Source organism: Canis lupus, chromosome 36 (assembly GCF_011100685.1).
Source record: "Canis lupus familiaris isolate Mischka breed German Shepherd chromosome 36, alternate assembly UU_Cfam_GSD_1.0, whole genome shotgun sequence".
NCBI lineage: Eukaryota > Metazoa > Chordata > Mammalia > Carnivora > Canidae > Canis > Canis lupus.
The window spans coordinates 7708978-7721657 of record NC_049257.1 but is presented as its reverse complement, the minus strand read 5'-3'; the positions used below and the strand labels follow the sequence as shown (position 1 = coordinate 7721657).

Sequence of the window (12680 nt, the reverse complement as noted above, 5' to 3'; positions counted from 1 at the left end):
ACTGCTTTGGCACTCTGATACATTTGAAACCAGAATACGGCATTATTCAATTCCATCTTTTCATGTAGTCTTTCATCAAGCACTTAATCTCCACCATTGGTTTACAGAATCCAGCTGAATGACTACACAAAGGTGACATGCCTGAGTTGTGAGCTGAATCCAGAAAGGTGTCAGTACTATTCTGTTTTGTTCAGTAAAGACGCAAAGTACTATCAACTGAGATGTTCAGGTAGGTGTGAAGTGACGGGGGAGGGGGAGCAGTGCAGACACAGCGACCAGGTCTATCCGGGTGGCCCTGTCCTTTCCCTCAGCCTGCACACTTTCCCTGCCTTCCGCTCACCAGCTGACATTCCCTCCTCTCTTCAGACAACATTCTTACCAACCCTCCTGGCTCATTCTGCCCATCTGTCCCTTTCTGTGTCCAGTCCGGGAAACACTCTTTGTGCCCTGCTCAGTTTTCTCCTCTTGACTCTGAGGACCTCTCGAAGTCACCCAAGTCCCCTTCTCTCCAGACACATCTAAGTGGTGAGTTAACCACCTTTCCTTCCCTTCTAAGAGACTCGCATGGCTTGCTTATGACTGAACACACACAGACGCACACACACACACTGGAGGCTACGTATCACCGAGGCACTTCATCGTTTATATAGATACACAGGGTAGAGTTTTGATTGTGGTTTTTTAATTGTAGGTTTATTGATTAGTATTTTATGTGCTTGCCCCTTTAAATGGGAAAGCGTCTGTGGATAGTGCCTGTCACCCAACCTGCTCACTGTTCCATCTTCTGTTACTATTTTATTACTGTTTTCTTTATTATAAATGAAACTTGGCAAGGACAGGCGACGTGACTTCACAGGTCACACAGCTACTAAGAGGCACGACGGGATCCAAGCACAGGTCTCCACCTCCTGAGCCCTCCAGGAAGCACTAGGCTAGATTACTTCTCAAAATGCAAGAACCTAGATACTCAGGAAAAAACTGTCCTTCACAGGGAAGAGATCTCCAAACCAGCTATCGGAATCTTTCTTTACTAGCACATTTTCTTTATCATTACATCTTCCTTCCTTCCTTCCTTCCTTCCTTCCTTCCTTCCTTCCTTCCTTCCTTCCTTCCTTCCTTCCTTCCTTCCTTCCTTCCTTTATTTTCTGTGACTGTTTTTGGTCCCCATTTCTTGGGCAAGCGTTTCATACTAAGAACTGTGCTAAAAGTTTATATTTGTAGTCATGTTTGATTCTTAAGAAAACTCTATAAAGTAGATATTATCCTCCTTTTATGTGTAAAGAGATCGAAGCGTCCATACGGTGCCCTGAGTTACACAGCAGGTGAACCAGAATTCAAAGCCAGGTCTCTATAACGCCTTCACTGGGGCTCTGACCAAGAATGAAACGTTCGTACTATCTAAATGCATCAGAATTAAACAGCTCACCAAGTAGCTTTTCTGTACATTACCTTCTAGTCTGCAACTACCACAGTTGGGCTAAATAGTGAAGATATGTTCATGCGAGAAAAACACTTTTGCATGCCAGAAAGGAATGGCTTATCCAAGTCAGGCACTGTGCAGATGTGCCCCCTGGCTCGGGACGCGGTGGGGTAGGGGCAGCAGTGGGGAGCCCGCCCCTCCCCCGCTGGAGCTGGCCCCAGAGCTCCGCCCCGGGGGGCGGGGCCTGAGGGGGCGTGGCCATGGCCGGGGTGTGGATCTGGGGCAGGGGAGGAAAGACCCCAGGGTCACGGGTGCCCTGGCTTACTGCACAGACGAGGAAATTGGAGGCAACATGTGCCCCAAGCACCCAGCAGGGCCAGAGCTTCATTCTTGCTTCATTCCACCGAGCCCTGTGCCTTCCCGGTAATATTTCTGAATCTCCAATTGCACTTATTTCACGAAAAAGGAAAACCAGCTAACACTTAGTAAGCCCCTTATCTACTGTGCTATTTGTTCTATCCGAGCTAACTGGTTTTGAAATGGTTATCGAAGTTAAAGGGTAGCAAATAGCCATTTTTGAAAAATATGCTATCTTCTTTTCTTACAAAGCCTCACCTAAAACATTTTTCCCTGTTTGTGTTCACAGGCCCTGGTCTGCCCCTCTATACCCTGCATAGGAGCAGCGACGATAAAGGTATTTCCTTAACATTTCACCTTCCCTTTGCTCTTTAGAAAAGTGTCAGTGAACAGGATCAACGTGTTCTTAGCATAGTGGGGGGTTTTTTGCCTTTAGAGTGTTTAAACAATGACTGGAACTCCGGTGTATAATCCAATGTATAGTCCCATCAGTGAATTGCCACTTGTTCCTTAGCACTTTGCACAATCTGAATTCTTCACATTGTAACGAATTACTGCCGTCTGGAATATTTATTTAGAACTGAGAGTCCTGGAAGACAATTCAGCTTTGGATAAAATGCTGCAAGATGTCCAGATGCCCTCAAAAAAACTGGACTCCATTATTTTGCATGAAACAAGTAAGTTAAATTTCTTTAGGTACAGAACTGCTCCTGGAAACACCAATGAAAATATAACTAAATGTGATAACTTGATCTGAAAATACACATTCTATGTTATATGTACATCTGATTTAAGGTTATTTTTCTATGAAATAGTGTCATGAGAACTGCAGGTTTTACTTTTTTGTTTTGTTTTGTTTTAAAATACAGTACCACTCTATGTAAGATTTATTCTGTTAAGAGGAAAGCATTTGGAAAAAGCACACTATTGCCACTTCCTTTTCCTTCTGTTAGTAGCTCTGTGCTACTGTAAAGTATTAATTGCATGTTTAACTTAATGATATCTTAATATCTTTTACCTTTAACCCAAAGAGATCAAAAAAATATCTGAGATGACTGTATAAAAAAATAAGATCTGGCTGCAAAATGTTAAAACTTCAATCTCAGGAGAGAAATCTTGAATTTTCCCTAATCATCATCTTGCCACAGTTAGGCTCATGCCTGTGCTGGGAGCCTGAGCATGGAGGACGTGTAGGAACCATGGAGGACAGGGAGGGTTATTTGGAACAAAATTGAAATTTTGTAGTTTGTTAATTTTTATTTGTCTTTTGGGTTCCCCCCCCCCCCCATTAAGAGCTAGTTACTCATGGAGGATGGTGGAATCATCAGGATTGATTTAAGTTTTTTTTTAATATAAGATAATAATAGAAAAGATCTAAAAAGATTCAGTGGAAAAGATCCATCCAATTTTAAATGGCAGGAAAAGTGCTGGAAAGTAGAGGGTGCTTCTGAAGAACAGCTCAGAGCAGGGCTGTTCAAACTGCATGTGCCTATGAATCACCTGGCACCTCGTTCATGATCCTTTTGTGATCCAGCAAGGCAGGGTGAGCCCCAGGGTTTTGATATTCGCTCCAAGGTGATGCCGGGTGCTGCTGGCCCTTGAATCAGGCGTGCTGGGCAAGGATTTAGAGTTCTGGAGAGCTACCTGGGCTGCTGGGGCAGAAAGCATTGCATACTGAGATTTGACAAGCAGTGGGGGACCCCTGAATGTTTTTGGCTCAGGGAAGCCACGGGATCGGATGGACAACCTAGTAGGGAGGGGAGTGAGACAGGATCTGCTGGAGCTGGAGAGTCCATCTGGGAGGTGGTTCTACATTCGAACCCCAGAAAAGGAGGGCCAGGAGTGGGGGATAGGGGAGACCATGGAGGAGGGGCAGAAGGAGGGGGGACTGGGGATTACAATGAACCTCCCCCCTCCAAAGAAAAAAAACCGCGTCTTTGGAAAGATGTAACCAGAACACTTCTAATCAACTAGAACAGATTCAAACAAAGGAGAGATCAAATGGTGGGTTTGGCATATTTATTAAAACATCATGATCAACACATAGTTTGACATTCATTGAAAAATAATGAAGACTTAAATTTTTGTCCTTATAATCACATGTAGGCAGAAGACATAAAATAATCAGCAAGATACGAACTGAAGAGAAATCTATCTATATAAAGGCTTTACTTCTAAATCTTTCTTTTTTTCCTCAACTAAAATCATTTTAACAACCAAAAAAAAGAAAGAAAGAGAGAAAAGAGAGATAAACAGAAAAAAAAGCAGCAGCCCTGGAGATAGGGATTTTTTTTTCCCTTACAGATTAAATCTACTGAAGCTGGAGGTAATCTAATTAAAATATAAAATATCTCTCTTTCTCTCTCTCTCTCTTTTTAAGATTTATTAATCCAACTCATGATCTTGAATTTGGGAGCAAAAGAAACCGATTCATTATTTGGGGACAAATTTTATTAAACTGATGCTAAATCAAGCACAGAGAATTAAACAGATCTGCAGTTCATACAGAACGTACACAACAGTCTGCTCCATATAAACCTGATTTCATTCTGTGAAACACAGAGCTGAAAATGGGAACTCAGCTTTGCGGTCTGGGATGGCAATAAGAATTACAAAAATGTTATTAAATCAGAATTTTAAAATAGAGTTAGGGCCAACTAAAAATCCTAAACATCTTCAAGGAAATTCAAGAAGGGGAAAACATTTTGGAGGAAAACTTAGAACATAAGCCATAAACAAACTAGATAAGTAGATCAGATGCCAAAGAACAGAATCATAAAAACAAAACATTAGCAATTCTAAGATGCACTTTTATTTTACAAGGCACCAATGTATTTAATAGATGTATTAGAAACAACTTTATTGGTTTAATCTTTACTAGTATTCTAACCTGAAAGAGAATGTTTTTGTATCTTAAAAACATACTGAATCCAGCAGTTCATCTTCTTTTTCTATTGTAAGTTAACAAATCGTTGAATCCCAACTATGATTTATTATGGACAAAGAAACCTAGATCGTGTACTAATAATTATTCTTAATTTACTAATTAATCTTTCTGTTTGTTTAGAATTTTGGTATCAGATGATCTTGCCTCCTCATTTTGATTCATCCAAGAAATATCCTCTACTAATAGATGTGTAAGTATTCAAGAGGAGGGAACAAATTAGAGGTTAACCATCATACACGTGTTACCTAGTGCAGCATATGGAAAATTAGAGCCGACTGTATGCTTTGTCTCTTCCTGAATCACTGTGAAGCAGTTTCACCATTTGCTTCTTCCATGATGTAATCACAAACCCAAACCCTTGTTTTCTACCATCTTTCTAGTGGAGAATGTAGACACCCTCTGTCATAATGGTATATGGTCATTTTGTTTTGATTTGTGTCTCTGAATACAAGGGAATTCCAAAAGAATTATCAGGTCACCAGTTTTATCCTCACCTCATGCATATTTTAACATGCAGGAGATGGACATCAGTAGTCTTCACAATTTCTTTACCTTCATTACCTTCATTAGTGACTTGGGCACATCAGGACATCAGGTTTCTCTTCCTGGAATACCACCCACCACCTGGTATTTCTCATTCTTCTCTGTGGTGAAGAGAAGATGTGATAAAGGAAATTATTCATTATTATTCTAGACTTCTTTAAGTCTCAGAGAAAGTTCTGACATCGCAAATCTTTGAACAGTAAATGTGAACTCCTGCAAATTCTAAATGTGGCATCTTCGTAAAATATTTTTGATAATGATTGGGAATACATTTTACTTTGATGCTTCTAAAAGTGCCCCGACCTCGCACCTAATGCCACAACGCCACTCTTCCTGTCCTGGCTTGTCTCATTTCCTCTATTAAAAACAAGACAAAAACAAACCAACGAACGTGCTGGGTGCCTGCTTCATGCCAAGTAATTTGTAAACCGGTGTGAAGAGTTCTGTTGGGCCCATTACATAGGAAAGGAAACTGAGACTCATGAGAACATCACTTTTCTGTTGTAACCACCAGTACCACCCACAACAAAAGAGGGGTGTTAGCATCCAACACAGCCTTTTGCCCCGTATTTATAGTTCCATATAACAAAACATAAAAGCTCAAAGAAAGAGAAAAGGGTATTTTAAACTTCCATGTGTGCTGTTTGATTTTCGGTAAGCCTAACTTTGACTACAGTGACGTTAATTTGCTTTTGGCTTTAGCCCCAATACTGGAAACAGATATTTTTGAAAAGAGTGAGACTTTTGTCCTCTTCAGCTCCCCAGCGAGGAATGATTAGACACCCCCTTCATTAGGAACATTTTTAAAAACATGGTAAATTTACTACCTGTTTCTTTTTAGTTGTTTTCCTCCTCCCATCCTTTGATGTTCAAATCTTTGCTTTCTATTTTTTTAAATAATGTTGTTTAATCTTAGGGAGTAGAGTAACTTGTTACATAACTAATATTAAGAGAAGCTATTACTCTACCGAATTTAAAATCATTAAAATGACCAAGGCATTTCACGTGTTGTTAAAAAATGTTTACTCACCCAAGAAATGCATGAATGCATTCTTTTTTAAAGTTAGAATGATACAATATTTAGTTTAAAATGAAAGGAATGCAGTGTTTGCTTTAAACCGAAGTTCTTTTGACTTCCATCCCTAGGAGGAGCAAAGGCCTGCAGGTAGAGGGGTACAGCAAGCAGACCAGTAGGAGAAATGGTCTGGGAGGGAGAGATAGTGGGCAAGTCTGGGTCCAGGAGTCCTGCAGATCGTGCAAAGATGACATATTTAAGTGAGATGCAAGGAGCTATAGGGAGCTGGTCTTGATTAACAAATGGAAATGAGGGGGCTTGATGGAGATTGTACATCCAGCTGTGTGGGAGTGGGGTCCAGCCTGCAAAGATTGCAGAGAGCAGGGAGTTAAACTCGTTCATAAATAGAATGCAGAATAACAACATATGTCTTTCAATACAGTCTACCTCTTTCTCCTTTGAAGTTTTAAGGAATAGTGTCCATTCATTCCTTGGCCCATTCCACAGGGGCTCATGGTAGCTTTCGTGTGCAGCTCTGTGCTGGGACTCGATGGGGGAATGCAGGGCATATCATACAGCAGTCAAGCAGTCCTTCTAGAAGTTCCAGCCTCGGAAATACACATGGAATGTAGGAGTGCTTGTAAGCCAGGCTGGAAGGATATATTCAAAGCTGCATTTATTGGCATCCTCATTAATTTTTCATCACACAACTTCTCCATCCCAACTATTAAGTATTTATTTCTTTGATTTCCAAGAAATATACGGCTTAGAAAATGTTAGCCTATGAAGTCTGTGTTTGATACCAATCTTCAAAGGTAAAACTGATGGGTATCTTTGAAGGAAACACACAGCCATTATAGTCGCGCCGCCAAGTTTTAGAGGAACCATCGTGGACACCCTGGTGGCTGGCACAATTTCAGGCTCATCGTCGGGAAAGATGCATGCTTCTTGTCCACAGGGAGTAGAAGAAATACAAGCACTCCTCATTTGATGCAGAAAAACCACAAAGGCTAACAATTTGGGATTTTTCACAGATATGCAGGCCCATGTAGTCAAAAAGCAGACGCTGTCTTCAGACTCAACTGGGCTACTTACCTTGCAAGCACAGAAAACATTATCGTAGCTAGCTTTGATGGCAGAGGAAGTGGTTACCAAGGAGATAAGATCATGCACGCCGTCAACAGAAGACTGGGAACATTTGAAGTTCAAGATCAAATTGACGCAGCCAGGTGAGTGACTAGGAGATGAATCCGAAGGTCATCTGACTCCCCCCCCCCCCCGCTTTATATTTTTAATTTGTAAAATGTAAAGGATATAAAGTGTCCTGGGATGAATCCTTTATCCTCAGGGTACATTTTTAGTGATGATATCACACTTAGATAAAAATGTATGTCATTATAGACTTATATAAAGGTTAAAAAAGACATATTTCTGAAACTCTTCTTTGTGACTCGAGAAAGGGAGTTGGTATATGTGCTCCCCCTTTTCGGGAACAGAGACTAGAAATTCATCAAACACATGGACAAACTGAGAGAGATAAATGCACCCCTGAGTAAACATCTAACTAAACAAGGAAACCATCATCCGTTTGGTCAAGGGTACGTGAGGGAGCTCAGTGTTCCTTCATAGGGTATGGAGGCTGCATTGCATGTGATGGCTACGAAATCCTACGAGTGGCTCCTACAGTCTGGATGAGGGTTACTCTGCCATTGGGGGAAAATTGTGGAGCAGAGCCTTTTTTGCTCACAGTTACAAGGGCTGTATTAAGTATGAATCACATCTCATTCTTGTGCTTTCCAATCATGGGCCCACAGATCGATGTGATCTGGCTCGAGAGATTTTATTGATGAATAGTGGTTACCACGTAATACACGTGTAAATGGGCAATGCTTTACCTGCATCGTCACAGGAACTGCACAGCATCTCTGTGAGGTGGGTGTCTGTACCCCATATTTCAGCTAGAAAAAAAAAATGCAGGCTCTTAGGTAATTTGCCAGGGGAAGTCAGAATTTGAATCCAGGTCTGCAACTCGATTAGAGTCTCAACTGCACTCTCCAGTCCAGCCGCATTCAACTGGTGAATGGGAAATGTAGTCTTTGAGTTTCTGTAACCAACTGCCTGGATGTCTAAGGAAGCATAACAAGTGGTTGATTTAAAAGAATGTTATGAAATCATAAACTAGGAAATGCAGAAAAATTGTGAATGATTAAGTGGGCGGAGGAAAATGCTTTTAAAAACAAGGAACAACCAACGAGAAGAGAGACAATTTATTAAGTATCTCTAAGTCTCATACACCAGAGTTAATGATTAGCTATTTTCCTTTAAAGTAAAATAGAAAGAAGGAGAGGTTTAGACTAGAGAGAGGGGGAAAAACTGGCTCAGGAGGAAGGCTGTGATATTTTAAAACTAAATTTTAATTTTTCCAGATTGGTCCTCTGTGAGAGAGGGCATAGTGTCCAGGGCTTCTCAAATCCAAAACTACAGAATTGGGTATCCACAATATACATCTCCAGTTTAAAAAGTTAATGAGATGTAGTGTATTTATACAACAGCATACTGATTCAGCAACTAAAAAGAACTATATACAGCAGCATAGATGAATCTCACAGGCTGTTGAATGAAAGAAGCAGGCACAAAAGTGTGTATCCTGCATGACCCACTTCATAGAAAGTTCAAAACCAGGCACAAATTGGAATCTTATCTTTTTTCCTTTTGCAAAGGGGAAATGACCCAGAGGCTCCTGGGGGCGGGCGGGGGGGTGAAGCAATGCACTGTATCTTAGTTCAAGGATATACTCATTCTGTAAAGTTTATCAACTTGTACACTCATGGTTTGGTGCACATTTCTATACATATGTGAATGCCAAGTTTTAAAAGTTTACGGGGGAAAAAATAAAAGTTTATGGGGAGGAGATAATGAGTTGAAAACTACTTACTTTTAATTTTTTCTAATATTGCTTAACTCAGGGCCACCTAAGGCATATATCTATTATTGAAAAACACAAAACTTTCAAAATCACATATAGGTCACTGTAAGGGTTGCCACCCCCCATACTACAAAGTTAAAGAGCCCCATTTACTAAATTTCTTCCTAAAGCAAACAGATTACCTTTTGATGTAAGGCTAAGATTAAAAAGTGACTGCATGAAACACTTTTCTCATTTCTCTAACTGGATATAGGTATCCTGAACACAATTTAGTGGCAAAAAGACTTCTTAATCTGTCAAGGAAAAATTGCTTCCTATTTAATGGTGCTGAGCTAACTAATCAACACCCAGCAGAAGAAGGGATTTATTTAGAGAATGGTGTTTAAGTTCTCAGGTAGGGGGCCTAGAGACCTTTCTCAGCCCTACCCAGATGTTCTCCATGACCCTCTATTTCTCCATTGCGAGGGCAGCCTCTCTTAAACTGAAAAACATCTGGAGAGATTTAAATTCAATTATGTAAAGAAAAGTGCATCTGGGCTGCAAATTTTTATATGAAGCTGTGAAAAAAACTGCCAGGATTTGTTTTCTGTGAATCATACACACACACACACACACACACACACACACACACACACACACAAACACACAGACAAAATTTTTAGGGACTCCAACAAAAGTAAACCTTGTTCGTCCAGCTCTTAGGTTAAAAAAAAAACGATAGACATCTGTCTCAGGTGTTTATTTGATTGCTGGCCATAATTAATCTTAGATTCCAACAGGAGGGAATAGAGAACAAATGGCAGGGTTTCACATTTGTGCACTTATCCTAGTTTTCTATACACAATGCAATACTAATTCACGGACTTCTTCCATATGTTTTAGACAATTTTCAAAAATGGGATTTGTGGACGACAAACGGATTGCAATTTGGGGCTGGGTGAGTAGTTGTTTGGCTAATGAATCTATGTGCATATAGTTAGTAAATAGAATTCGGAGCACGATGATTTATCCTTGGCGTGTAAATATTTAGAGATGAAAATCCTGTATTTTTAATCTAAGAAGACCCCAATAAAATGTCCTCTAGGCAGTGAGTCCCTGCCAGTCCCTGCCAGTAAGGTATACATCTTTGCTTATTATGATTAAGGGGGAGAAGGGAGGGAGGCGAGAAAGGGCGAGAGGGAGGGAGGTGGGGAAGGAGAGCAGGAGAGAAGGAAGTAGGGTGATTTTTCTTATGAGTCAAAGTCAGTAAAGATCTAGTATCTATCGCTCTTTTTTCCTTTAATTACTATCCAGTAAATTTTTGATGATTTTCCGACTTAGACCTGTCAAGCAAAGCCACCAGGGCTCTGCAAGTGTAGTCTTTAGATATTGTCCAATTAAGGCCAATTTAAGCCCTTCTCTACCATGCTTTCTATCTCTAAAGAGGCACAGTATATAAAGATGTGAGAAATATGGAAACTGCGACTCGCTTACCATATGTCCTGAATTCCTTTACCTCCATAAAAATAACCATTTCCATTCCTTAGTCATATGGAGGGTACGTAACCTCAATGGTCCTGGGAGCAGGCAGTGGCGTGTTCAAGTGTGGAATAGCTGTGGCACCTGTCTCACGGTGGGAGTACTATGGTATGTAATTACTATCAAAAAGATACAGAGTGTTGACCTTAAAATTTCAATGACAAAACCATTCCTTTCTGAGTTTCAGTGTTTCTACAGGAAATAAGCTGATTCATTGTAGATGCACTTTATGGATACCTAGAATCGAATGATCTCACTTACTCTGCTATTGAGAAAGGCTCGGTGGTATTGGCATCTATACATTTAGTTATCGACAAATTCTGTTTTCTAAATTTCAAAACATCCCTAACGCTACATTTCTGCAGATAAACCCTCCCTTAATTTATTTTATTTTGAGTTTTGGGGTTTCACATATTAGCAGAATAGAAGCATGTATTTCTTTTTCTTCCAGTAAAAGTCAAAGACAAATAGGGCTTTGGGTGGAAAGAGGAGGGTAGGGACAGGGGAATTCATGATTGTCACACACTGTCACTGTCACCCACACACACACACTGTCTCTAAATTAGTGAAAGCCGCTCTAGAATCTCTTCTTCATCATTGAGAGATAATTCTATATGGCATCATATATATGTAAGACTATAATTCCCTAGAGGGAGAGAATGAACATTAGTACGCTAGGTAGGAGAAAAGAGTCAGAGATGGTGAAAAGATGAATTACTTTCCTGCACCTCTTCAGACTCCATCTCAAGTCCTTTATGTGATAGACTTATTGATAATAAATACACTTGTTACATATTTTTTGCCCTAATACATGGTAGTACCAACCTTGTAGGAAACTCTTATTTAAAGGCTAAGTTAGAAGAGGCCAACAAAAAAAGTAAAATAAATAAATAAACAAATAAATAAAATATTGTGATCTTTCTGTTAAAAAAACATTGGAAATCACACTTCCGACTTAGTCCACACACAATGGATTTGTTTTCATATAATACTTTCCTGCTTGATATTAATTGTTCCATTGGAGAGCTTGTTTTTGGAGACCTCTGGTGGTCAATAAAATAATAGAAGCAATCTTTGTGAGTTTAGAATAATAAGAGGACTTCATTAAATGTATTTGGACAAACCCAACTTTCTGGACATAGGTATTTTCCAGAGTTCTTATATATGTGTTAATTTGAACAATTTTACTCAAAGATCAGATAGAAGAGGTACACAAATGGTATTTCAAAGGCGCATTTTTTACATTTTACAACACTTGTATTATGCATTTATTAAATACCGTTATTAAAACTTCAGGGGTGCCTGGGTGGTTCAGCCAGTTAAGTGTCTGACTCTTGATTTCAGCTCAGGGTCATGAGCTAGTGCCCTGCGCTGGGCATGAGATTCTCTCTTTCCCTCTCTCCTGCCCTTCCTTCCCTCCCCCTGCTCCTGCACATAGGCACACTCTCTCTGTGTTTAAAAAGGAGAAAAACAAAATTCAGATCTTCTCACACATGTAAACCTGGTTAACATAATAAGAAAGGAGTATTAGGTTCTAGGACAAGAAGAATAGAAAAGTCTGCTACTATTTCAGGAAAAATTTATTTTGCCCTTAAAGGCGATTTTCCCTCCTATCACATGTACAACTTAAATTATTTATGTTTAAATGTTAAAAGATATGAACATTTTATGAAGATCTTATATTATAAAATGTCCTTTAAGATATTATATTTTGTATATTAGTGTCCTCTAGATATATAAAATTACATATCATCTGTGTCTGTCTTCCTTTTAATCAAAATAATAAAATATTGCCATTATTCATTTTGAAAGATAGTATTTTGATTTCCATAGAGCAAGCATAAAGAATACATGTGGAATAGCTAACACTCATCATCAGTGTAGCCTTTAAATGCCAGTCATTCGAAAAGGGTTAAAATGTTACTTAAGGCTATTATTTAGGTGATCTATTTAT

At 39.6% G+C, this 12680-nt stretch overlaps 1 protein-coding gene across 2 annotated transcripts in view; it reads left to right on the top strand.

The window, feature by feature from the left end:
* The window catches only part of DPP4 (dipeptidyl peptidase 4), a 78402-nt gene that overhangs the window by 52520 nt on the left and 13202 nt on the right, over positions 1-12680 (top strand). For both annotated transcript variants that reach the window (XM_038584662.1, XM_038584663.1), the window contains exons 16-22: positions 108-229; positions 2067-2114; positions 2356-2454; positions 4845-4914; positions 7317-7511; positions 10091-10145; positions 10735-10834. In XM_038584662.1, the coding sequence (XP_038440590.1) occupies positions 108-229; positions 2067-2114; positions 2356-2454; positions 4845-4914; positions 7317-7511; positions 10091-10145; positions 10735-10834 (689 nt within the window). The remainder of the gene's footprint in view (positions 1-107; positions 230-2066; positions 2115-2355; positions 2455-4844; positions 4915-7316; positions 7512-10090; positions 10146-10734; positions 10835-12680) is intronic.